General features: G+C 46.7%; 3 protein-coding genes across 11 annotated transcripts in view; 1 reads left to right on the forward strand and 2 right to left on the reverse strand.

Annotated features, from left to right (window-relative positions):
* Positions 1–751: 751 nt before the first annotated feature.
* Positions 752–9,847, reverse strand: LOC121589090 (protein krasavietz). 4 transcript variants are annotated; one of them, XM_041907729.1, is made up of 12 exons: positions 9,733–9,847; positions 7,605–7,647; positions 6,958–7,083; positions 6,029–6,100; positions 4,658–4,831; positions 4,458–4,558; positions 4,016–4,154; positions 3,363–3,667; positions 2,375–2,482; positions 1,782–2,001; positions 1,552–1,674; positions 752–1,238 (listed from the first exon to the last, which is right to left on the reverse strand). In XM_041907729.1, exons 4-12 carry the CDS (start codon positions 6,087–6,089, stop codon positions 1,216–1,218), a joined length of 1,254 nt encoding a protein of 417 aa, XP_041763663.1. In that variant the 5' UTR covers positions 6,090–6,100; positions 6,958–7,083; positions 7,605–7,647; positions 9,733–9,847; the 3' UTR covers positions 752–1,215. The 4 variants fall into 4 exon arrangements, with proteins under 4 accessions (XP_041763663.1, XP_041763662.1, XP_041763664.1 ...); XM_041907728.1 differs by lacking the exon at positions 6,958–7,083; XM_041907730.1 differs by lacking the exon at positions 7,605–7,647 and having other exon boundaries at positions 9,733–9,829.
* Positions 9,848–10,112: 265 nt separating this feature from the next.
* Positions 10,113–11,352, forward strand: LOC121589093 (probable 39S ribosomal protein L45, mitochondrial). The gene is made up of 2 exons (XM_041907733.1): positions 10,113–10,224; positions 10,287–11,352. The coding sequence occupies exons 1-2, from the start codon at positions 10,177–10,179 to the stop codon at positions 11,244–11,246; spliced, it is 1,008 nt and encodes a 335-aa protein (XP_041763667.1). The 5' UTR covers positions 10,113–10,176; the 3' UTR covers positions 11,247–11,352.
* A 325-nt stretch (positions 11,353–11,677) lies between these two features.
* LOC121589088 (regulator of G-protein signaling loco) overlaps positions 11,678–25,578 on the reverse strand; it is a 40,762-nt gene continuing 26,861 nt past the window's right edge. For 5 of the 6 annotated variants that reach the window (XM_041907721.1, XM_041907720.1, XM_041907726.1 and 2 more), the window contains 5 exons: positions 16,694–17,083; positions 15,925–16,610; positions 14,618–15,855; positions 14,050–14,550; positions 11,678–13,099 (listed from right to left, as the gene is read on the reverse strand). In XM_041907721.1, coding sequence (XP_041763655.1) covers positions 12,054–13,099; positions 14,050–14,550; positions 14,618–15,855; positions 15,925–16,610; positions 16,694–17,083 — 3,861 coding nt within the window. In that variant the 3' untranslated portion in view covers positions 11,678–12,053. Of the gene's footprint in view, positions 13,100–13,759; positions 13,823–14,049; positions 14,551–14,617; positions 15,856–15,924; positions 16,611–16,693; positions 17,084–25,578 lie in introns of those variants that run through there. The other variant, XM_041907722.1, reaches the window with a different exon arrangement.

Raw genomic sequence — 25,578 nt, forward strand, 5'->3', positions numbered from 1 at the left:
TCACCATCATTCACAGTTCAAAGATGATTTTGCTTCTACCGAAACCATTTTATCGCTTTAAATTAGCTTTAAATCAGTTGTTTGTTAGCATTAAACGCTGAACACTTTTACAAACAGTGGAACAGAGCTGAAACCCGATTTACATGAATCAGTCATTTTTGAAGTCTTTAAGAAACGAGCTTTCACACTGGCAGTGTGGATTAAACAAATCCTGCTAGCGATTTACAAGAAGCAGCTTCATGCACCTTGGCTACCAACTTTACCGCAAACAATAAAGGAACTACTGAAAACCACATCATCATGCTAGATTTTGTTTGTCTTCAATTCGTTGTTCTTCTTTTCTTATCAAATAGCTTGCAAAAGCCAACTATTGAAAAGTTACACTTAATCTGTCCTATTTTGTCTACACTACCATTTTTAGACCAATTTGGATGTGTTTCATTTGATGCTTTAATTCGTTCATATTTAAAGTTCAACAGTGGATCTTATACGCATGCAAGGGCACACCGTACCATCATCATACCATAAGCTAACAAACAAAACCTACCAAAACAATGTTTACAAAGGAACCGACCGAGGGGGGAGCTAGAAACAACCAATAAAAAGCGACTAGTAGTGTACCGAACACATCATTTCCATGGGGGAGTCGACACTAAAATTCTTTCACTGAAATCAATTGCGGGGAAAACGAACAATAAGTTGCCTTCTTCTCATAACAAGACCATAATACAGTGATAGAGAGCTCTACACATTTTCCCTTTCAACCATATTTTGTATTATATTTTCCATCGGGTTTCTTTTCACTAGCGGTCTACCCTCCCCTCCCATGCCCCGGGAGATAGAGCATGGAGAGAAACGGAAGGGGTTAGCAGCAGCCGCTGTTCGTTCTATTCAGCACCACAGTGCTTTCATTGTTCTAATAAAAAAAAATAATAACGGGGATAAAAATGAGAATACGTATTGTTGTGCTTTTGCTGCGTTCCGGGATGGGATAAAGGATGTTGTTTGAATTGGTGCGCGCGCGCGGAACACACGCGGAATCGTTTAGTTTATTGCAAAGAAGAACGCCAGGCGATGTGATCGTGACTGTGGTGGTGGTGGTGGTGATGGGTTGCGCGCTATTGTAGATAAAAACGGTGCGTGGTGGGAGGATGAAAAACGTATCCAAAAAAAGACGACAAAAAACGAGATGAGCGCCACCGCGACAGTGTAGATTTAGTCTTCCTCAGATTCGCTTTCTGTAAAATAATAAGGAGATAGAAATAGAAACACACCATTAGTAATTGAATGATGCATTCCTCTTGCGTGGGCAAAAATTAAAGCAAAATGCGGAACACTAATAATCTGTATTGCTTAAGCTCTCGTCTTTCTACGGGATAGAAAAAAAAGATAAGTAGAACTCGCGGCAACTTTACTATCGCATCAATTCAAGAACGAACGCTGCACATCTAGGAATTGGTTGCAGTCCGTGTTTGCCATGATGCAACTAACGATTGTCTATAAATGAGACAATCGAAACCGCAAACAAAAGCAGCATAACAAGCACATTACCTTCTTCGGCATTTTGAAGCCACTCAATGAATTTTTTCATCTGTTCAAGGAAGTGCATCTTTCCCTTGTTCGAATGGCCCTCCTTGTACCACTTCAGAATCGAATCTTCCGTGATAACTTCGGCTGTAAATGAGAAAAAAAAGAAATAAAAACGTAAATTAGTTGTGTTGTGTTCCAGCAGCTGTTGTTACACTGTTGGCATTGCAAGAAAGTAAAGAAATAATGCTTACTTTTGTAAAAGAGCAGAACAATCTTCGAAAAGGCTTTCATAAAGTTCATGTTCTCGTAGCAAAACTCCTGCACCTTCAGCAGCAGGGCCATCTCCGACCGGTCCGTGGTGGTGAACGCTTCGAACAGTGGCGTGTAGGTGCGCAGATGTTTCGTTGCCTGCTCCGTGACCAGTTCCTCTTTCTTGTTCCATTCGGCTAGCGACATTACGGTGGACCAAATCTGAAGAGAAAGCACATCGTTCACTTGACTGCATTTAGACATGCACTAATACGGTTACACATGCACAGCGCGCGCCACTATGAGAGAAGTAATGCGATTTAAATAAACTGTTCCGATAATATGGTTAAAGAATGTTGCTCTCTCTCTCTCTTTGATACAAGGCATTTATTACTAAACGCTTTGTTACAAACGATGCCGCAAACATTCCAAACACACACTAAGGGACATGAATGAATATCATATCACTTTTGGCAAACCATTTGGAACCATAGCACGGTAAGGGATCCGCAGAAAATGGATTTGTCTAGGGCCGTAGGCAAGAGGAGCACAAGTGGGCGCTATGAGCAAGCTGGGAAGGTTATAGAATACTTACGAGACCAACAACTTCATGCTCGGGAATGTTAGATTTCGTCGACATTTCCTTCGTGTCGGCGATAATATCCTTAATTGTCTTGTTATCGTTAATATCATCAACTAGCAGCTGTGAAGTGGAAGATTGAAAAGAGGGCGACCAAACGATTAGATTCATGAAAATAACAGAGAGAGATTATTTAAATACTTAAAATAAAACAGCGGACAGATGTTTGAAATCTAACGCGTTGGACGACATTTAATAGCAAAAATGGGTTGTACTCCGAATTGCAATCATCCAACGCAGTACGATTTAAATTATGGTTTAATATCCCAGTAACATCATTCTACCATTTGTGGCAGATTGTTAGTCGATAATCAAAGGAGCATATGCCCATTACAGGTACATTTTTTCCATTTGATCGTACAACTTGTTCTGGGAGCAAGCTAAGCTTAGTGTGCTCTCTTCTTTCTTTCTCTCTCTCTCTCGTAATTCCTTTCACTACAACCGGATGATAGCCAATTTTACTTCTGTCTCAGAGTGAAAAAGCAAGTAAATGCTCATGAGATATGAGAGACCATTTACTGATGCACATGGTTCTGATGACTTTCTTGCACACGATTTCCCACCAAACAGATCGATATGTAGCGATACAATTTAGTTCTACTAACTAATGTGCGTATATATCACGGTTTGGTAAAAAAGGCTCGGTTTCATTTACACAAAAGTTTCCAACATTTAGTACTGTGTACATGCCAACAGACATTTATATCGCCGACAAAAAGAAGTTATCGGTAATATGTATATGAATGCTGTTGACACACTGAAGTATTCTATTGCACACAGTCGACACCTACAAACTGTTTGTATCAGCATAAGTAGGTTCTAATAAGGTGCGTTTTCTTTCCATTCGACCAAATAAGAATAAGATAGAGCTGCACATCAGCTTAACTTACTCGCTGAAGTATTTACGTGATCGTCATCCACGACCACTGTGTTGTTTCCTTACCTGTGTCAGTTCTCGTTTCGCTTCCTGGCTCGCCTGATTCATGTGGAGCTTGAAGATGTCGGCCAGATCCTTCTCGACGAGCACCGTCTTGAGGTAGTCCTCGTTGCGCTTGTTCAAGGGCAGAAACTCCAGCAGGCGGTTGTCGAGACCGCTCTTGCGCAATGCCGCCACCAAAGGCGCATTGCCGCCCTTTTCCTGCTTGTAGGTGACGAACACCTCCAGCAGAAACTCGAGCGCGAGCCCGTCCTTCGTCAGGTGTTCATTGTTCAGTACGCTCAACACTTGCGGCGGAATGGAACCATTGGCTGTATAGTAGTGATTTGGCGGAGAGAAGAAGAGGGAAATCCAAAAGGAGAAATGTCAAAATTGTACCTACAGCACAAATATCCGCGAGTAAATAAATGCAATCGTTTCTAGCAAAGTGATTTTTTGATATTTTGTAATAGTCCTCATTGACGCCAAAAGTCACAGAAAACTGTAGGATAAGTGATGACGTAAGCAAAATGAACTATTATTTACTATTGGCACTTTTTATATTTGTATTAAACCATCGGCATGAATTAAAAAAGCATCGCCTCCGGCAGTTTGATCCTAGTGCCGCGCAGTGCATGATGATGATGGAAACGATTGAAACGAATAGAGCAATAACTTACCCATCCACAGAGCCGTCATGCGAGCGAGCTTGATCCTTTCGAGTGGAGTAAAACCCTTGATGAAGATGAGAATTTTCTTCATCTCCTCTTCAAACATTTTCTCGAGATACTTGTATCGACGCATAAGCCGCATAAAGATCTGTAGGGAAAATCAGAGAGAATAGAAGAGAGTCAGGCATAGTATAAGGATGCACCACCCATTTCAAATTTGGGACTGTTTCTGCATTAAATTATTTCAACAAAAGAAATTATGTCGGAAAACTAGAAAAGATCCATTTTCAGGCAATCCGGAAAATATGAATCTCAAGCAAAAAGTTTCCAAAATGATTTCGCACACGTGTCTACACCGAGATGCTGTGGAGATCGATCTCATTCAGCATTCGGCTCTAGCTAAAAGTGTGCAAGAGATACGTTATTTCTCAGTATGCTCTTTTGGCCGTACCTGCTCATGGTTCCGCATCGATTCCATGTCTTCCGATGCTGCGAATATACAGCGATCGGTACGTGGTTTCTCGCCATCTTGTGAGATAGATCCTCCGGGAACTGTAACAGACGACGACAATGAAGGGAAGGTTATTTAAAGAGTTCTCTCCGTGAAGCATGTAGTGTGCGAGCACTCTTAAAACGTGAGCAGCTACTTACCGAGTAATCCACCAGCAATTAAGATATCGAATAATACTTCACCGTAGCGACGATAGTCGAGTTTATTACCAGCGCTGTCAAGGTACTTGTAAATTTGCTCTAGATCTTCAGCTGCATCGAGACCTGCAATGACCGCGTCACGGAATCCCGTGGGGTCATTCTTCTCTCTTTCATCTGCAAATCGAGGGTAAACGAAAAAAGGGGGAAAATACATTAGCAAATAATTCAAAGTACACAGGAGTTAGTGTGTGCAAATTCCTTCCGGAAAGATGACATTTATATTTGTTTTTGTAGCCAGGCTGCGTGTTACGGCACATACGGGAAATCAAACATGCGTAACATAGCTAAGCCGAAGCCAGTCTTAATCTCACAGTATCTTCTTTTATTTATCCACAAGCAAGAGCATTCATATACGGCAACAAGCATGTGGCAGGGAACTGTGTATATTACTTGGAGGATATACATTATACCAATATGCTGGCGGATAATACTTCTATTACATCCTTGCCCACCAAGAGCAAACGGCAATAGTCCAAACAAATGTTGTACAAATACTTTTTCATGGTAAATCTTGGTTCTGTAGCCAGGCTGCGTGTTACGGCACATACGGGAAATCAAACATGCGTAACATAGCTAAGCCGAAGCCAGTCTTAATCTCACAGTATCTTCTTTTATTTATCCACAAGCAAGAGCATTCATATTCGGCAACACAAGCATGTGGCAGGGAACTGTGTATTTTGATAAAAGATCATTAATATCATTTGCACTGCTCGGTGTTAGTGCACGGCTCAAAAGGTCTCCGGCGTTACACAACTGGCTGCATTCGTTCTTCGCTCAGTGCTGTACGCCTCATAAGGGAAGGACGAGACACGTTTCCCCTTGGCATACTCAACAAAGAAACGAGCACGTGTCCACCAATTCCACGTGTTTTACCACAAGACTTCATCGGTCTTTTGCTCAACCCAACGTCACACAATGCAACGTGACTAGAGGCAACCCCATCTGGAGTCTGGAGGCTTCTTTGAAACGCATTTAAATGTTATACGATAAAGAAACCCCCCATCGTATTTTCCACTCCACCAGCGATAATAATATTACTGCGCTAAATTATCTTAATCATTACGCTATCTATCTATAAGAGCACTTGAGATGTTATTACCATATGTTCGATACACTCACGGGAACACATCAGTGTTCCCACAACGCACAACTCAAAAAAATACGAGCAGTAAGTTGGAATGAGCGATCGATTTTGCTATACCATGACCGCTCAATAGGTGCAGCATTCGATTCACTTGGACCTATTAGTTAGGTAATGGACACATACAACCAACTAATACATGTGCTTTAACGGATTTAATTCAGACTTACCCCTTTTCCTGGTCTTAATGCGTTGACCTGATAGTACTGGTCTTTCGGCTTTCTGACTCATACAACAAATTACTGCAAAACAGAACAGAGAAGAAAAGACGTACTATTAGGAACAAATATTGAATAAAAAGGCGAAGGTTTACAATTTAAATTACTTCTAATTTTTTTCTCTAGCATTGCAGTGCGTGTTTATGTTAAATTATTTATCATTTACCCACTTCGATCAACTATTTGGTGTAATATAATTCCATTGAAATACTAGCTCTTAACATATTAATTTGATCAATTTACGGTCATCTAAAATTGGCTCATGAAAGACAACCAATAAAAACAATAAAAGGAACGGAACGGCGTTCAAAAATCCTTCCACGTCCGGCGTTTCCGATGACCTACATTACGCCGACAGTCACCAACGGGGCCATGGACACTACCGCTGTCCTTACCAAATGGAAATGGAGAGAGACGGGCGTGTGTAAACGCTACCTCATTGTTAAGCCCAAGGTTGTAATAAAATACACCCTTGAAACAAATCGCAAGCATAGTGCATATTGAATTAAAAGTTAACTGTGATAGTAAAAAGTTTAAGCCACATCTTGGTAGTTGTGGTAAATCAAAAATGAAAAACTTTTAACTTAAAAGTAAGAACTATCCACACTTCCCCCAGATATTTACAGAAAATATATAAAACTCGTGCATAGACGGTGCCAAAATAACTGCAAAATTTGATCAAAAGCTGATGATACCAACAAAAAACGAAAAAGTGGGGAGGGTCGAGAATGAAAATATGCACGTAGGCGGAGGAATGTAACAAACAAAAACCGAACGTCAGCAACAGAAAAGCTGCTGCTGCCTTCTGCCGAAAAACAGGGTATTCATCCGTCCGCAGCTCGCAGAGACGTAGCAGGTTCCGTTCGACGAAAGTATCTTACCCGTATTTTCTTCAACCACGAAAAACAATTTTCAATATGTCTGTTCCCCTGACGACGACGACGACGACAACGACGTGGCTCTTGCTTTTTCGGTCGTCGTGCGCGTATACGTTTCGTTAAACTGATCTGAAAAAGGGCAATACGAAGGTGAGAGATGGTGCAACATCAAACAAATGAGCGGGGCATAGGTCACCACCCGCCGCGTGGCAAATGTAACGGGAGGGGGCGTCGTGCCGTTGATGCAAAAAACAAAACATTTCTCCACTTTTCCTCGCTCGCCTTGGTGCTTTCTGAGGCATAATGAAAAGTCTTCTAATTTCCCACCCACCCATCAAAACCACCCTCTCTCTTTGACTTAGTGAGAAAAATTAAATAATGCTAACATAACACACTGCTAATTTATCCAGGTTTTATGTCCGCAGCGCCGGAATGTTCCGATCGATGTGAGATAGTCAAATCGACAATCACCACCAAAAAGCCAATCGATCCAAACAACCGTTGACAACGGCATAAAAAGACTGCAGCACCGCAAACGTCGAAAAAACGATCGATTGGGGTGAAACTTAATACGCAACGTTCTGAAATCATTTAAAACGCTAACTAAACATAAAGTAAATTAAAAACAAAAGAAATAAAATAAAGCTTACTTAGTTACTGGTTTTCCGCAAAAATGAAGTCGTCGGGGCCGATCTATCCAATCACAATGAAAGATGAATGTGTAAAATATTCGGTAAGAAAAATTAACAAACTCAAAAACTGGTACAACACCGCGCGCTCGGGATGGGGGATTGGTATTAGGTTCGTTCGTCTGCTTTTCTCTGTGCTTCCTTTTCGTTAACTGTACACTTTGCTAAACCTTTCTCTGTGGTGGCGGTGGTAGTAGTAGAAGTAGTCTCTTTGTTTAGCTAATTGCAATGTGAAGTTCTTTTGTCTCCCAAGAGTTATACACGGTTTACTACGATCTCTCTGTTTTCGTGATGGCGGGGAGTGGTGGTGGAGTGTGCCTTTTGTGCGATGGTGAAATGGTGAGTGGGGTGGTTGTGATGAAAATGAAGAAAACTAACTTCTACCAAAAAGAAAAAAAAGAAAACGAAAATAACACCATCAAACATTGTTCCCTTTTGGCAAACGAAGTAAAAGAAAATATTTATGCTTTCTCATCCAACAATGGGGGGGGGGGGATTTGGCCTCCCCAATCTTAATGACGATTACAAAGTGCAACTTAAGTTTTGCAAACAAACCCCCGCTATACCCATTAACACGCACTCGCCCACATACAAAGCCATATTTAAATTTACACACCAACATACTGGCATTTCGCAGGAACACTTCGCGATATCGAGCTTATTTTGGGACATTGAGCTCGTTCCATTTTGAAGCTGTTGGGCATATGGCAACCCAACACAGACCTCCATTTTGGACGAGTTCTCCAAGGGAAGCTGATGGAAGATTTGCGCGTGAGGGCTAGTAGAAAGGCTGTATTTTTAACCTACATCGCCAATAATCATTCCATTATCATCTACCATCTCATATAGTCTAACCCAAGCACTTGTTTCATATGTGGTGTCCTATCTCGCATACGATTTACGAACGTATACCAAGTCATGGCTACTCATTTCAACTTGATAAGACAAATGTACTGCACACACACACACACACACACGTTAGCATGTGACTGTGACACCAATTTCCGAGAGGGGGAACACATTTCCACCCCAGCAGCAGCTAAAAAAGAAAGTCCTTTGCACGGTGCCAAAATTAAACACCCGCAGTAGCTGCATTTGCAAAATAAAACCCATCACCATACATGCACCCACCATGCACTTCCGACGCTTGATTGATCTTGCAGCCGTTTTTTTAAAGGTTATATTCAAGGCAATCCACCGTTAATGTTCGTCGCTAGTCGATTGCCTTAAAGCAGTTCAACAACTTCTCTGCGCCTTGAACGTGTAAAAAAAAAGTCAATGACGACGATGATAGTGATGACGACGGCGAAGAAATACCCCGTCCCTTCACCGTAGTTATGCTGCCGCTGCTTACGGGCAGCAACATGACACATCGGCGTAGAAAGTTAGGTTAGGATTTCCCATCTGCTCGCCGCACCAACCCAATATGACAAGTCCGAAAGGTGGAGAGACGGAAAGGGGAACGGAAAATTTCAATCTATGTCGTCGTGCCCCATACGAAACGGGAAATACAAGAGAGTTTTCAACACATAAAGCAATTCGTGGATAGATCTTACAGCGACCGAAATCACTGCTAATAAAGAGACTTTTCCCAAAGGGTTCGCGAATCTATCCAACCAACACAAAGCATCCGACAAAAAGTGCGTGTTACCTCCCTCCCCTCTCTATCAAACGCCATTTCGCATTCCGCAGAGTATGCGCCATCTTTGAATGTACCGTTCCGCCCGAAACGGGACCTTTCCAGAAAGGAAAGACCACAATGCCTCTTTATCGCTTTGCTGCGATGATTAAAACATCACACAAATAACGATGACTCATGCAAGATCCGCACATTTCAACACAATCGTAGAAATGTCGCACGCAAAGGGCAAACCAACTCCCCCAATTCATGAAATTAGAAACTGGCGATTCCGAAGCCATCGAAACCGTGGCAAAATTAGACAAAAATCTCGACTTCCATCACGCACAGCGAGTGCAGCTTATGAAAAAAAACCGTGTGTTGCCTAACATTTCTAACCATCTTCCTCCTCCAGACCACTTTTCGACGGTGCCCCGAGCGCGAGAGGGGCAGACCTGCGGCTTTACTTACAATTTTATTAGGTATTTCGCGGAGCACTGGACTGGACTGAGCACAACGATCACACCACACGCGCTGCCGATGGAGAAAGAAATGTGTCGCTGCACTGTCAGAACGGCCACACACGGAAGTTGCACTTCGAGCACTTTTTATGCGAACGTGACAGGACGTTTCGTTCGAGCAGTTTCGTTCCATCAAACTGCTCGATCCATTCTAACGTCACGCATCGTGCATTTTTCGCGCTAAAATTTTAACAAAAACTTTCCAATAAAGATGCGTTTGAAGTATTTAAATCGTTTTTCTTAAAAACTGTAAACTTTATGCTGGTATCTTATTTAATTTTGAAATTTGCTTCCTGCAGAAAAGAACACACCCCCAAAAAATGTTCTTTGGGTACACCATTCTGTCATGATCATTGCCTGACAGTTTGTGTTGTTTTTGTGGTGCGATAAAAACATGGCATCGTTCGTAGCCGCTAGCCGAGCTGCGATTAAATTTCTTCAGGTAAATGTACCAAACACCGTACCAATCGTATCAAAACTGTACCAAACCTTCCCCTGTTTTAGCTTCCGTCTGCAGGATTCCTTGCGCCCTGTTTGCAGAATGCGACCGTCATCAATCAGCAGCAGGTCCGGCACCGGCGTACCAAGCACTGGGACCCCAAGTGGAAGCGATTGCGTAAAGCGAAGTTTGTCAAGATCGATATCCCGAATCTGAACGAGCGGCCGGAAGATTTGTCGCAGGAAGAGATGAAGACGCGCATGAAGGAGCGTGGCATCCTGCCGCCCCGGCCCTGGCTCGAGCGTCCGTTCCACATCAGCTGCACGGGTGGTGTCTTCGAGCCGTACATCCCGCCGGAGGGGGACGGTCGCATGTCGGCCATCTCGCGCGAAGGCGCCAAGCAGAAGATTGAGCAGCTGGAAAAGAAAACCAAATCGATGATGGCGATCCGTAAGATTCGCAATTACGACGAAGATTTCGAACCGCCCGAGTTTGCCACACTGGCGCAGGACATCTACATCGAGGCGCACAAAACGCTGTGCGAGAAGAACAAGTACAAGCTGCGCGAGATCGTCACGGAGCGGGCCTACCCGGAGCTGATGCACAACGTGGCGGACAAGACGATCCGGTGGCAGTTTCTGAAATCGCTCGAACCGCCGCGCGTCGTCCATGCGCGCTGCACCGATGTGATTACGAAGGAGAACATCTTCGCCCAGGTGACGGTCCGCTTCCACAGCCAGCAAACGTTGGCCATCTACGACCGGTTCGGGCGGCTGATGCACGGTAGCGAGACGGTAGCGAAGGATTGTCTCGAGTATGTCGTGTTCGAGAAGCATCTGGCAAACGAGTACGGCGTGTGGCGATTGCACGAGAAAATTATTCCCGACTGGATGCCACCGAAGGCGCCCGCTTTCATCACGTACCGCGTGGACGATGAACCGCCGGTGGCTGCGGCGGAAACGGAATCGAAGGAAGTCGTACCGGCGGAGGGTGCGGCCAAGACCGAAACGGTTGCAACTGCTTGAAGCGCGGTGCTAACAACTGGTGACCGTTTATGATGATGCATTATTAGTCGTTATAATAAAAATCAAATAATCGTACCCATTTTCGTGTCCGGTACATGCTCTTTAAGGAGAATTGTATTTCGTTTAATTAAATCATTTTAATTGTTAATGAATAACGCGCAACGTTCGTGCCAGTAAACTGAACGAAGGAAATGGATAACTATTACTTCTTCTGCACTTTAAAGCTCTACACGACATTCGGTGGTGTGCTCCAAGCAGTTGGTCGTACAACGAAGAAAATTACTTTTAGCTTTAGAGCTCTGACACGGTAGAACATCGTAAAAAATGCTGTATATTACTGCAAATTGTTTCTTTCTCTCTTGTTACTGCCTTTCCCATCATTCATCATACCAAACCATCAGCTTCAGACATCATATTAACTCACATTAAAATAGAAAATTAAATAATTTATATTTATTCAAAGCTTTCATTACACTATCATCAATGCTATAATCCGCCCGATAGGCGATGTCCAGTGTTGACTATTTACAAAGGAATCAATATCTTCGTGGCGAAACTTTTAACATCACACACCACACATAGTATTATCACGCCGATTCCCAATCCAATCGACCCGTTGAATTGTGCTAACAATGTTTAAGCCTGTTGAAATTTGGAATAAATTAATTTTTATCCCCCCGAGTTATATAAATCCGATCTTTTACACGTTAGTTGAACGAACCGACAAATTTGAAGAATCCTACTCCGCTTGTGAAAGTCCGAATCGTCGGAACCGCGTAACCGCATTTTGACTATAACCGATTACTACTACACAAAGCTGCTATTCCCTTGATCGAAATATACATTGCGTGCTTGCGCAACGGCAACACTGATCGCCGATGCACTTCCATTACTGCTGCCACCATCGTTGCCACTGCTGGCACGCTGCTGTCGATTCCCCTCGCGGCCTCCGCGCGATAAATCATTGTGCGTAGTTGAGCTTACAATACCATTACTCCCCACGACAGTTCCCACACCTACACCGTTACTATTGCTATTAGGATAATGACTGCTAACCGTGCTGCTAGAGGGACTAAGACCGCCAACGGTTGCACCGGTTGTGCCATTAACACTACCTCCCATACTCCCATTGGTGCTGAGTATAGTAGTGGAGAGACCACCGAGCAGCTCACTAGCACCACCAGGCGCACCAGCACTGCCAGGCGGTCCCGGTGCATACGAGGCAGTCACCGGGTGGCCCCAGTTGGAGGGTTTAATGGGTAGAATTTTCGGCTTCGGTGGTAACGGCGGTGGTCCCTTCTGACTATCGGGCGCACCACCACTGGTCGCGTTCGGCTGCCCGTCCTGACCCGGAGCGTTACTACCATTCGCTACCGGTTGCGATGTCGCCGTCTGGTAGCCCCCGCCGCCATTATGAGTATGATGGTGATGATGATGATGGTAGTGCTGCCCATGGGGATGATGATGCGGATGCAGGTGCGGATGGTGATGATGATGGGACGGATAGTGTACCGATAGCGGGTAGGGATTGTTGGTGGCCGTGTTGCCGTTGGGTGTTGCGCCAGCCGCACCATTCGTACCGGACGCTCCAGCGCCGGCCGGATGGTAGTGCAGTGGATGCAAATGATTGGCATGTGTCGGTGGCGAGGAACTGTCGGGCGACATTTCGTGCGGATGATGCTCGCAGCACGCGAGGTTGGGCAGGTCGGGACCGTCGGCCGTGCTGCTGGAATCGCTGGAATGATCACCGGTATAATGCTGCGATGCAGAACTAGATGGGATGGTGCGGGGTGTGGCGGTCACCAGCGCTTGACCATTGTAAGGTCGAGCATGAGTGAAGACTAGGGTAGTGTCTGGAATGAGGAGATGGACAGAGTGTGTGCGATTAGTACACGGGAGGGTGGATCGATGCGGGGACGATATTGCAATAGTATGATGGTTTTAAACTCATGTATTAGAGTTGATAAGTAATATACTTTAAAGAAATTGCATAACTTAAGATGAAACTCAACGCCACTAACTACAATAACATTTTACTACAATCTCCAGCAAAAATAAGGAAACATGCAATTGATATTAGATAGTTTTTTAAATCATGTATCATGTAAAAACAATGTTAACACCCAAAGAGTTTATTATAACACTCTGTTTGAAACGAAAAAGGACAATGTATCAATGTAAATAACAAAAATATAACAATACATGAAACACAAAAATCACATGAAATAGGTTTAAATCCATCTAGAATAAAAGTAGTGACAAAATGATCGACAAAATAAAGAAGAAGAAAAAAACACTCTGACCATACGTAACGGAAAAGAAACCACAAACAACAACACACAAAACAAAGATAAAAACAAATGGGAATGGGAATGGCTAATGGTACGCAAAACACAAACGCACAAACAGTACATAGATTGAAGACTCCATCATACGCACATATACATAGGAAAGAACCAAGGTGGGCCAGCTGGAACGTAATGGGTACACAGTTTGGGAGCATTGTTCTTTTGGTGTTAGCATTGTTTTTTGCCAACTTTATCCAAGAGCAACTTCAACCACGCTCGTTATGCTTCCTGTCGCACGATGAGTTTCACACAAGACGCCAAAGAATTAATGGAAAATAGAAGAAATGTTAGTATTCGCAGCAGTAGTAGATCGTCGACAGTGCACAGTTAGTAGTCTATAGTGTGTAATTGGTCGATCGAAATACGTTTTTGCGACCTGAAGCGGTAACTTTTTAGTGGCATACGCACACACACAAACTAAGGCCAATGCACATACACACGCGGGCACTACTTACCGGCATAGCTAGTTTCGGACTGTGAACCGCCATTAGTGCCGCTGCCGCCCCCGTGCACGTGGAAAGGATCGTCCTGCGGCAGGGGCGATGCATTGCACTGGGTGGACAGATTCAGATGGCTATCGCTGACGGCCGCATGGACGGGCGATCCCGGCCCGGACAGGTTCTGGCGACCCTGCTGACCGGTGATCGATAACCGTGGCGCTGGCTGGGGCTTGTTGATTTGCTGCAACGAACCGCCCACAAACTCCGCCGTTGGGGTGGTAGCCTCCGAGCGGCGGGCCGGCTTACTGCGCGTCAGCTTGGAAGGGCCTGCTGCCGCCGACGAGGGTGCTGCTGCTGCCGAGGCGCCAATCGATCCCGCACTGCTACTAACCGCGGCGGAGCTAGTGGAAAAGTTTTCCTTGTCCTTCAGAAAGTCGGGCAGCTCGAAATTGATTTCCGTGCCCCGCTGATCTTCCAGCCGGCTCCGTTGAGCTCGCTTCAGACCCTCCAGCAGCTCTGTGGGGATAAAGAAAACATAGATCAGCAACTTCCATCACCGAGGTGTGGTCTTTTCAAAGCTTACCATCGTTTTGGGAGCGTGTCGGTATCTGCAGCTTCACACCCGCCTTCAGTTTCGCGATGATTGGCTTCTTGATGCCGAGATTGTTCACACTCTCTCCACCATCCTCCGAGCCGCCGGTGGAGCATTTTTTACTTTTCGCCCCGCGGCCACTCTCCGACGGTGCTGCGTTGGAACCGCGCCTGCGGAATCGATCGCGCCGCGTCGATGAAGTATCGGACGCGCAATCTACATCCACGGTGCCGGGCCCCTTTCCAACTGCCGTCACAACACCACCGAATGCCGTTTTGCCATTCCTCAGCTCGTCGAACACCTTGTTCGTTATTTCGTCCAGTGAGTTAAGCTCCTGCTGACCCCGAATGGTGGCCCCGACGCCTGCCTGCTGCTGCTGCTGCTGTTGATCGTCCTTCGACTGCTGCTCCGACTGCTCCTTGGCACGGGATTGCGTTTGGTTTACAGTGTTATTATTGCACGTGGCGGAAGCAGCTGTGCCGTTTCCGAGTGATTGCTGACTTTTGCTGTTCGTTGCCACCGCGTACGACGGAGGAAGAGAGGACGGAACGGCAAACGTATGCTGCTGCTGCTGCTGCTGCTGCTGACCGGCGGCACTCGCTTGCGGACCGTTTTGTAGCTGCAGCAGCTGCTGCTGCTGTTGCTGCTGGAAGTGATGCACGATCTGCTGATGGGTGGCGGTGTTGATTACTGGTCGCGCCCCTGCCAGCGGACGACCCAGCTCAGGATGCACGTTTGGCGTTTCGTTCGCGCTGCGTATGTACAGACACAACCCATCGACCGTGGTCACGGGTTGCGTCATGTCGAGACACACGTCGACCGTCGAGTGCACGACCACCTTCATCTCGTCCAGCTCGTAGTTGTACTTGTGCAGGATCGGCCGCAGCACGTCGGCGAGCGGTTTCGCCGCCTTGCTCTTCACCGATATCATCTTCCGGTTCGGCAGGTTCAGCTTGAACACGACGCGCTGATCGATGTTCACCTCCTTGCCGGCCAAGCTCACCGACGGGCCGTCCAGGTCGAGCGGTTTCGTGCTGCCGGCCAGGAACGCCTCGTACGCGTTGTACACGATGCCGCGCTTTTCCAGCAGCCGCTCCACCAGCTCCTTGATCGTTTCGTTCGATCGCGTCTGCACGACGGTGGTCGCACCGTTCGAAAGGATCACCCGACAGAGCGTGTTGCGTGAGTCGTCCGGATCGCACGATTTGCCACCGATCGCCGCATCGAAACTGTAACAGACCGAAACAAGTATGAATTAAACGAGGATCTGGAGAGGAAAACACTCTAATACTACATACCTTGCTAAGGAACTTCGTGAACTGTGTATGTCGCTGGTAGAGTTGGTGGAAAGCAACTTCAACGTGTTGCTGCTACTTCCTGTTGCGGTCGTGCCGGAAGCTTTCTCACCACCACCACCCCCGGAACCGCCACCCTTTTCCTTGCTATCCTTCTTGGACGTATCCGAGTCCCCGCGGTCCTTCGATTTGCAGCGCGTCTTGCGATGCCACGGCAGCAGCGATTTGCGTCGTCGATCTTCCGCATTGCTTAGCGACTTCTTTAGCTTCGTAATGCTCGCCGCGGTGCCGGTACCGCTCGCCGTCAGCATCGTGGCGCTGGTCCGTAGCATCGGATCGAGCTGTTCGCCCGGATACGGCAATCCCTGGCCCTTCCCTTCCGCCTCCTGGCACACGCGGTACAGGTCCGACTTGATGAAGCGCTGGTAGCTGTCAAACTTCATCAGATTGAAGATCTGCTTCTGGGCCGCCGCAAATAGGGTCGGTTCGGCCTGGGGCAGATTCTCTAGCGCAATGTTGCGCGCGATCGAGTCCACGTTGACCGGTTCGCTGCAGCCCGACTCCAGATGGCGGGCAAAGATGGCCTGCGCTTCGCGCGCCCGCTCCTCCCGCTCCGTCAGCTGCCGGTACCGTTCACACGCCGTCCAGAAGTAGATGTTTTCGGCGGAAAACTCCTTCTTGAGAAACTCCTACAATCGGGAGGAAAGCGCGAGAAACAGTTTTAGAGAGAGAGAGAGCATTTGGACAAACATGGTTACCTTAACGTGCTTACCGAGAATGTGTGCAATCCGGCCGCATCTTCCAGCAGCTTTTCGAAGGACGTTCCCCACGATGCGACACCGGTCGGTCCGGTTGTCGTGCCGCCGCTACCACCGGTTCCAGCCGTTCCCATCGGCCCGGCTGCGATCGTTGCCGATTCCGTGGAAAGCGTATCCACTCCGCCTCCCGCACTGCCACCGCCCGTGTACGGATTGTAGCCGCTCTTGGTCGAGCTGTAGTCATCGTCGATCGACTTGGTGTACACGTCGCTCTCGGAGGCGGCCAACGAGGACGGCCGCCGGGCCGATCCATTCGTCGGCGTGCGGTGTTCGGTCGAGCGGGATCGCAAAGACGACTGGCCCCAGCGCCGGAATGGCGATGCGCTGTGATTAATTGTTTTACCCTGTGTGAACGAAAGCAAACCGGACAGGTGGTTAATTAATGTTGTCTGTACCTGGTACAACAGTTCCGAGGGGGGGCGAATATTGTGCCTTATGATGTAATGTTTTCCAAACTCTTTCTACCTCTTTTATGAATGATCATCCTCCCTCCCATACCCTTCCCTTCAAAAACATTGTTTTCTTCTCCCTTCCCCCGTTAATGCGAAATTTCTCATCGTGTTTGCCCGCTTACATCTTGCTCGAGATCGGTGGTTGTTGTTGGCGGTGCAGCAATTACGTTTATCTCCGGTATAACCGTCTTACGTCCCCGGCCGGCAGTGCCCACGCGGGTAGCACTGCCACGCTGGTCACTCTCACCATCACCCACGCCACCACCGTCGTTGCCGATGCTGGTCGCATAGATTTCGCCCTCCTTGATGAATCCCATCATCTTGAAGCCGACATGATCGTGTGATGTGAGCAGCATGTTTGCACGTTGTTGCTGCTCACCACCACCACCACCACCACCACTGGATTCGGTCTGCTGCTGCTGCTGCTGCTGCTCGGTGGCGACGTTTTTGTCGACGGTTTGCACTGGGCCGTCTGTATCGATCGGCACCACCACTGCCACCGCCGGCAGTACCGGTGTTGCTGTAGTTGCTGCGGCTGCGGCAAAAAAGCGTTTCCGCTCGACGTTCCGGCGTAGCGTACTGCCGCTCCGCTGGAACGCTCCTCCGGTGGTGGTGCTGGCCGGTGGACGATCGCCGTTGCTGGTGTTGCGTTTGCCGCTGGCACTGTTGTTATTGCGGTCCAGTTGCAGCGGCGCATCGGCAGATAGCTCCTGCTCGCGTTTGTACATTCACCTCACTTGGCGCGCAAACAGCAATGGAGCACACAGCGGGTGTGCGCAGCAGCCCGTGTAGCAGCGGAGAGCGATACTTTCGCACGATCGGAAGCCGTCAACATCACCACACTACCAGCACGTGCATCGTATCACACTAGTTTGTGCGCGACACCGTTTATTGCTTTGATTTGCCACACGCGTGCCTACAGTTCGGTTCGCAGGTTTTGCGCTATCTGTTTCACACTGTAACTGCAATGTAAATGTACCATTCGTATCACGATAGCCAGCCGTATGTGTGCGCAGAAAATAATGCTCGACGGCCCCACTTTTCTGCATTGCAACCATTTTAATCCTCCCCAAAACCGTTACTTCCTCCCGAGTGAAAGGTATGAGAACATAAAAGATCGAACGCGCATTACGCTTTACGCTTTATATCAAAATAAATTATTCCTGGCAGATTGATTGACACCGGCAGACACGCTGGGCGCTGGGCGACAGGTCAAGCGACAGTTACTCTCGCGCGTGCTAAATTATGTTGCAGTGTAATCGATTCCCAAACTTTCATCCCTATCACAACGGGCACCATCCCGGGATGCTGGGGATTTGGAAAGTAAAGGTAACTTGGGTTGCACCTTTACACCAGCGCAGAGGGGAGGGGGGGGGGGGTGCACAACACCGCAACGGATGACAAATATTTTATTTTACTTTACTTCCGACCGTGATAGGCTTGCCCCCGCTATATGATTCCACTGTTATCTGATGGCTGTTTTTTATTTAGCCATTCAGCAGAGAACAGTTTTAAATCGGGTGTTAAGTTCAGCATAATACTGCACACTGTATTGTGCACGGCTGCTGCGCGGTAAGTGTGATCGTTCCTGCTTTTATCGCATATCAAAAGACGATCGTTATGTGTTGAGCGGGCCCGATCACAACAGCAGCGCACAGGCACAAACATATCTCGTTGACGTTTAAATAATAAAAAAGCCCAATTTATCTCGCACACCAGGGACGTTACGGGCTTGTACACGGCCTTCCCGCAGCGTGTGTGTGTGTGTCTCGTAAGCTGCCGCAACTTATTGCTAATAGGATGCTTTGAAAGCGTTTGACGAAAAGCCAATCGAAACTCGGCAACAAACACCGGAGCGTGTCCGAAAGACACCGATAAAAGCCGCAGGAGGTCACAAATTATATTCTGCCCAGCAGTAGCGGAGCCGCCTCCTTGCTAGGCTGCACTGAAATGGATGATTATTTTCGAAATCGTCCGGCGGATCGGCCAGCACAAGCCGTTTCACAGAGGAAGTGATCGTTACGATAGACGTAATGTCGCTGTACTTAATGATGATCCGCAGAGGGAGACGGTGTGGGATGAGTTTCGTCAACTTAGGTGGTCCGACCGTCCGACGGGGAAATTGAATTTAAAACTGTGCTTTAATAACTCATTACGCTGAAGCGGTGAGTTTGTGTGACGGCAGCAAAAGCGTTGATTACTATCGGCAGTAGAAAATGCAACGAAATGTTTTGATTTACACCAGATACTAAATCAATTTTGACCTAGTGCAAAAGCGTTTATTTTGCGTTTGCGTAGATGGTGAAACTGATTGCACCGATCGCACTCTGACGTTGTGATATGATTTAAACCCTTCTGGACGATGACGTCAATCTGGGCCGATTCTTTATTCTGGAATCTATTTGCAGCAAGATGCCGTTAGACCGCTGAGAAAGATGCTGCATGATTTATTTTGACGTCGATCATCAATGCAATCGATCGAAATACGATCGATCCGAGCCTTGATGTCTGGGGCAAGTTACGGACGTCTCAGTACTACGCGCTTAGACAGTTCATTATCAGAACTGTTTAGATTATACGTACAACATACAAACACACACAGACAATCTACTCCATCGACTTTGCTTCCAATGCATTCGATTACATTCCGTTTGAAGCGAAACGCAGAAAAAAAGCACGAACACACTTTTGACTGACAACCGTAGCGCACTACTAGCAGCATGCTGAAGCACGCCCATAGTTTTGGGATATGTAATGATTGTTTGGTCAACAAACATCCATTCGAACGGGACGCGGCGAACCGAAGAGATCATCCTTTGGTGCAACGTAAACAACACCGATACATCAAACCGGAAGCGATCCCCCGGGGATGAAAAGCCGTAGTGATGGCTTCAAAACGCAATCTCTCTGATGCCAACCATTTGTGAAGCATGGCGATAGAAAGTCTCCGGCGTGTGTGATCATGCCACAAGCTGTATGTGATCGGTAACACGTGGCGGATGGCCAGAAAGTACCTTCCATTCGGTCTGAAAGCAAACATTGTTTCCATCATAGTACCGCAAGTCACGTTTCTTTGAACGATAAAGTAGTGCGCCGAATCCAATAAACAGATAAAAGCAACAAAACACCAAAGCGATAACCTGCAGCGTTCACTTCATGAAACATGCCTGCAATGATAGGGTCTTATGCTAATTTTGATCGTGCTACAAATGAATTACGTTGCCTGCAGTACTGTTGAGTGCTGCGCGTTATTTACATAGTCGGTTTCTTTATTTATCAATCCACCAACAAGCAATTGCGTAAGATAACATACTAAACTAAAACAAAACAAAAATGTGCGCAGTACAGAAATGCGTTTTACTACCCTTGCATAAGCGTGTACTATTTGGAGTGAATTAAAACTAGCCAAGCCCACTAGGCAGCCTTGTGTGCTTTCTACGCTCGGTGGACGCCGCAACTGCCGGGGAAACAGGAACAGAGAAAACAGATTGCCCACTAACGATGAAAAGTCTGCGGTTAATTCCTCCTCTACGTTGATAGAAATCCTACCCGTGTGTGAACTGTTCCAAAATTTTCTACAAAGCAAGTTTGCGTTCAAAATGTCCGGGACTCCCTAAGTTAAGCGAAACCGAAATTGACGTAACATGAAACATGCGGTTACAATAAGCATTGCATTGCACATCATGCGACTATTTTTAGTACTGTAATCCCTAGCAAACCGAACTGGACCCCTGGGGAGCTCTAAGCACGATCGTAGGGCCCTATTCCAGCGTAGTATGCGCTCTTGAAACATCTGCAAATCATAAAAATCCAAGCGTATTAACACTGTGCTGTACTGTGGCGATGCGCCAAACACGAGAGACCCTCACAGATTAGCAATACACAGCCATATACATGCACATATCTGCGTCAGGGACGGTCGCTAGCCCACACCAAGCCAAACCAGAAGCTAATAAAAACCAATTTGTCCGCATAACTCATCATGAATCATATCCATTGTAGTGAATGTGGCGTCCTTCGTCTTTGCCGTCCTTCGTTTCCGCTTTGTTACGCCAACTTCATCAGCATTCTACCGTTTTTTTAAGGGTGAAATTGTGTGCCTCGGGTTCTTTGCAAGATGATGATGGGCGACGACCGTACTAAGCACAACAAAAGGCGCATCATCAATTCGTGGAATGCAGCCGTCGGCGGCCAACACGAATGTTAATGCACCAAACGCGCGCCCCGGATGCACTCGCCCAGTCGACAGTATGGCACACGTCAACGATCTCATCAATGGTCCGCGACCCTTCTCCCGAGCTAGTCTCACAACGTTACGAGACAATATAAATCTTCTCACAAATGTATTACGTGGGATAACGACGCCACTGGAGAAAAAGAGACTCAAGACTCGACTCCCGTCCGTCACGTCTCAATCTGTGCCCCGACCTTCAACAGCACAACATGCGAGACCCTTTTTAATGTACCAAAATTGGAACACAGTCACACACACACACACACATGTGGTCGAGTTAGAGCTGGAGCAAGATCAAGATCAAGAGGAAAGCCCACGTTCCCATTTATTCCATTTATACGAGCGATTAGCGTGTGTGTAATATTGAAAACTAAATACACACACACACACACTTAAATTCCAACTAAAGGAATGCAACTGCATACGGTGGGAGAATGTGCTATTGCTTTGTTTTTAAATTTAGGTGAAAAGAAAAAGTACTGCATGCCCTCTCCTATCATCACCCAGTGCACCACCATCACTAGGCACATAGGATCAACCTAGTTTCCATTCCCAGCAAAGCCAACGCTCTTCCACCACCAAACCCAGCCGAAAGTCATTGTTACATTACAAGTTGTTTGCTTTTCCATACCCGACCAGCGCTTCTTTTCCCATCGCCAGTCACAACAGCTCCAAATGTACGTGAGCTGCATTGGGAAGCAAATAAACTACGGCCGATGAATCACGACAGTTTGTGCATCAGTTGCTACATGTGCTTCTCCGACGAAAGCGGAACCTTCACGAACTTTCCGCTTATCTGGGCCACAAGGGCTTGGGTGGGGAGGCACGCGGGTTTGTCCAGCGCCAAAAGATGACAAAACAGTAGCGACATTAAAAAGAGTGCAGTTGTGGTTCTACATGTTCCAAACAATTCCAGACTGTTCGGGCGAGATTTTCGCTGACCGTAACGAGTAAACAGACACAAAATCGCGTTGCGATTGTAGCGGAACTGAAATCGGGATCATTATTATCAGCGCTGATGACACATGACGGAGCAAATATTCGCAATAATCTTACGTGCGACAAATAAGCCTTCAATTACTGTTATAAATAATTGTGTATGATCACTAACGATCCTCGATCATTTCTTCGCTAATAATCGTAAACAAGATACTATTTGTATATACCAGCTTGTGGCAACAAACTGACCCCGGCCGCCATACCAATGACTCGGAAGCGTATTTTTACAACCCCCCCTTCCACGATAGCTTGAAGCGATTTTGTTTATCTCCCGTTCCCATCGTGCTTCAAAAGCCCCCTCTCAACAGCTTAACAATCCATAAAACATTTCCCGCCTGTCCATGTGGAAATAGGCAAAATAGAAACTTCAGCGGCACAGACGTCCCAGCCGTCGCACAAAACAATCTTGTGATCGGAAACGGTAGTCGGTAGATTTTATTGTGCGCGTTGGAATTTCAAACGTCTTGAAAAACAAACCACAGCCAGCGAACGCCGCAACACAACCCACTGAGACCCGGAAGGAATAGGGCCGTTAGTTGCTCTCTCGGTGTTGCTCCGTTGCCTTCCCAACTGTGCTGCAGTTTTCCAACGCACCAGCTCCAATGAATGAAGGGTCCGAAAAACGGCTTGCTTGGTGCAGGTTCGGTGAACAAGTGGACCGCAACAAACAGCGCCAACAGGGACCATACCAGAGGCAACACAAACACAATTGGTCGACCGACGCGCAAATGACTTCTTTCGCGCAGGGGGTAGCTGTACGAGACCATACGCACACCCCACCACCGGTGGCTAATTTGTGTGATGCCCTGGTTCAGACAGTTGATGGGACATATCGGGCATGTCGACGGCAAACAGAAGAGAACGGAAAACCCAGGGAACAAATCAGTTTTCCCCAATGCAAAACAATTGTCATTCCTGTTCCTCGGGTGTGGTAGAGTGGGGCGCGATTCGCTTTTCGTGCCTTCCATTCCACGGTAGAATTAAGCTCACTTACGGCGCAACCATCACAAGGAGACAGACGGACAAGAAGCGTCGATCTTTTTTTTACGACAAAACAGAGCGAAAGTATGTTCATTCCGGGTGGCTAATTGGAAAAGTGGCAGCCAATTACCCCCAGTGTACCTTTTGCGGCGCAGTATGTTCCGAACCGAACAGCAACACACACACACCCAGATCATAATCATCCCTCTCTTGTGCTGCAAGCGCGACGAACCGAAGCAGTTTTGAGCGACAACACAATTGTTCTGAATGCGTAATGTGTATGGGCGGCTGTAGCAAACAAAAAACAAAAACATGCTTCGAAAGGGAATTCGCATTCTCCGCATCCAATGGCATTGTAAGCCACTATTACCAAATGCTTTTTGGAGATTAAAACAGTCCATCAAAAGGTAGAAGGTCAAGAAGGTTTTAAAGTAACGACGGAACGCCACCATCCTCTCCTTCAGTGTCAGCCCCAATCCGATAATGGCTTATCAGTTCGGCTAAGAAAATCGTAAATTTCTACGCCACCGATCCATCGAATGAACTGTTTGTTTGTGCGAGTGCCTATGATGTGTGATTAGAATGGAAGGCAACATCACAACAAAGACCATTTGCCGGCAAAGGGTGTACCATGTTTTAGAGCATTATTCAACTTAAAAAAACCCTTCACATGATCGCTTTGCTGCATGGTTGTAGTTGTACAGCAGCAATCACATCATTTTCTTAGTAGTATTTGAGTTGTGTGTACCCCGCTTGCTGACAGCATTGCTTACAAATAATTCAACCTCTCAACCGCGGTTAACCCGTCCAATTGCATCAGCAGTCATTGATCAATCATCGATCCGTAGCATTGGTAAGCAAGGGCAAACTGTCAAGCTAGCGTTTACAGTAACCTGCACAGCAACGCTTGTTGCACCCACAGTGGATGACAGCACCAGAAACTCCCACCGTAGAGTCGAGGCCCGCTCCTGTACGTACGATCAACTTAATTAATCGCGTTCAGCTTCCACACTGCCGCACACAGCTGCACACTCTCTGGAAAGGGCTGTGAGAGTCTACACACAGGACTGTGCCGCATCAGCATTCACGGCCCAGACGCTCATACACTCGGACAACCCACCCCAGGGGTGTGTGTCGGAGAGGGATCGTTCCCAAAGAGGACGATAATGTATTCTAATAACATTCATTACGCAATTGGACATTGGACCCGTTTTGTGTTGTGGTGTATCTCATTACCCACCCAGCCAGTGAGGCCCACAACAAAAGCACACACGACCCGGCTGTTTAGGTAAGAAAATGGTAAGAAATAATGAAAATACCCCAACAGTCGGTGGAATCGACACGTCCATGAGAGAGCAGTCACTACTGCACTACTTCAACGTAGAATAGCTTTCCCGGAGCATACAAAACGGGCGGGGAAAGTGAGCAACTGGGCGAGCATTAGCGAGCACTGGAGCAACGTAAATTTGCGTGTCGTGCTGCCAGCCTCTTATGTCTTAATGTTTCTGCGCGCAATAGATGACTGTTGATAGTGCTGATTAGACAGCGGCAGCGACTAATGCGCATCGATGCACACGGGACGACGACCACGACGACGACGATGATGATGATGATGAGGATGGCCGGGCCATTGGATCTCCGGGTGTTGCAATGGGGTCTTGCTGAAGGTGTCACTTTACTGACACGGTACGGAAAACCTACGGCCGGCGCGCACGCTTCAAAGATATCCGAGAGCTCCGATCTTGATCTGCCGCTAACATGTAAACTGATCTCGTAGCTTTGATACTAACACGCGATCCTGTAATAAGCAGCTTTTGAAGATTAGGGAAAGATGTTCCTTTGAGAATATCGACATTAGCTAACTTTCAGTGCTGAACAACGATCGATGGAGGATTAAGCATACCGGCTAATCGTCGTAGTGCTATTAACTCTTTTGTGAGGCCTTTGCTGGGCAATAACTTACAAGATGTTAAAAAAAAGAGGTTGATAGTTCAGTTCAATGTTTTGGGAAGAATTGTGTATACCTATTTTTCTACAAAAACATGACTCTGTCACAGTTATCGTCTTTTAAGTGTCCACTGAGTGTCACGCAGGGCACAACACGAAAAACCGTTACAACAACCATTTGCACGAACATTCGTTACAAAATCGTCAATCTCTTCATGCGTATCCT

This window comes from Anopheles merus, chromosome 2R, assembly GCF_017562075.2.
Source record: "Anopheles merus strain MAF chromosome 2R, AmerM5.1, whole genome shotgun sequence".
In the NCBI taxonomy this organism is placed as follows: domain Eukaryota; kingdom Metazoa; phylum Arthropoda; class Insecta; order Diptera; family Culicidae; genus Anopheles; species Anopheles merus.

Coding starts and splice junctions, on each gene's coding strand:
- LOC121589093 (XM_041907733.1), top strand. CDS start 10,177: ATGGCATCGTTCGTAGCCGCTAGCCGAGCTGCGATTAAATTTCTTCAG. Junction 10,225..10,286: donor CTGCGATTAAATTTCTTCAG/GTAAATGTACCA, acceptor CCCCTGTTTTAG/CTTCCGTCTGCAGGATTCCT.
- LOC121589090 (XM_041907728.1), bottom strand. CDS start 6,089: ATGAGTCAGAAAGCCGAAAGACCAGTACTATCAGGTCAACGCATTAAG. Junction 3,668..4,015: donor CATGACGGCTCTGTGGATGG/GTAAGTTATTGC, acceptor ACTACTATACAG/CCAATGGTTCCATTCCGCCG. Junction 2,483..3,362: donor CGAAACGAGAACTGACACAG/GTAAGGAAACAA, acceptor TCCACTTCACAG/CTGCTAGTTGATGATATTAA.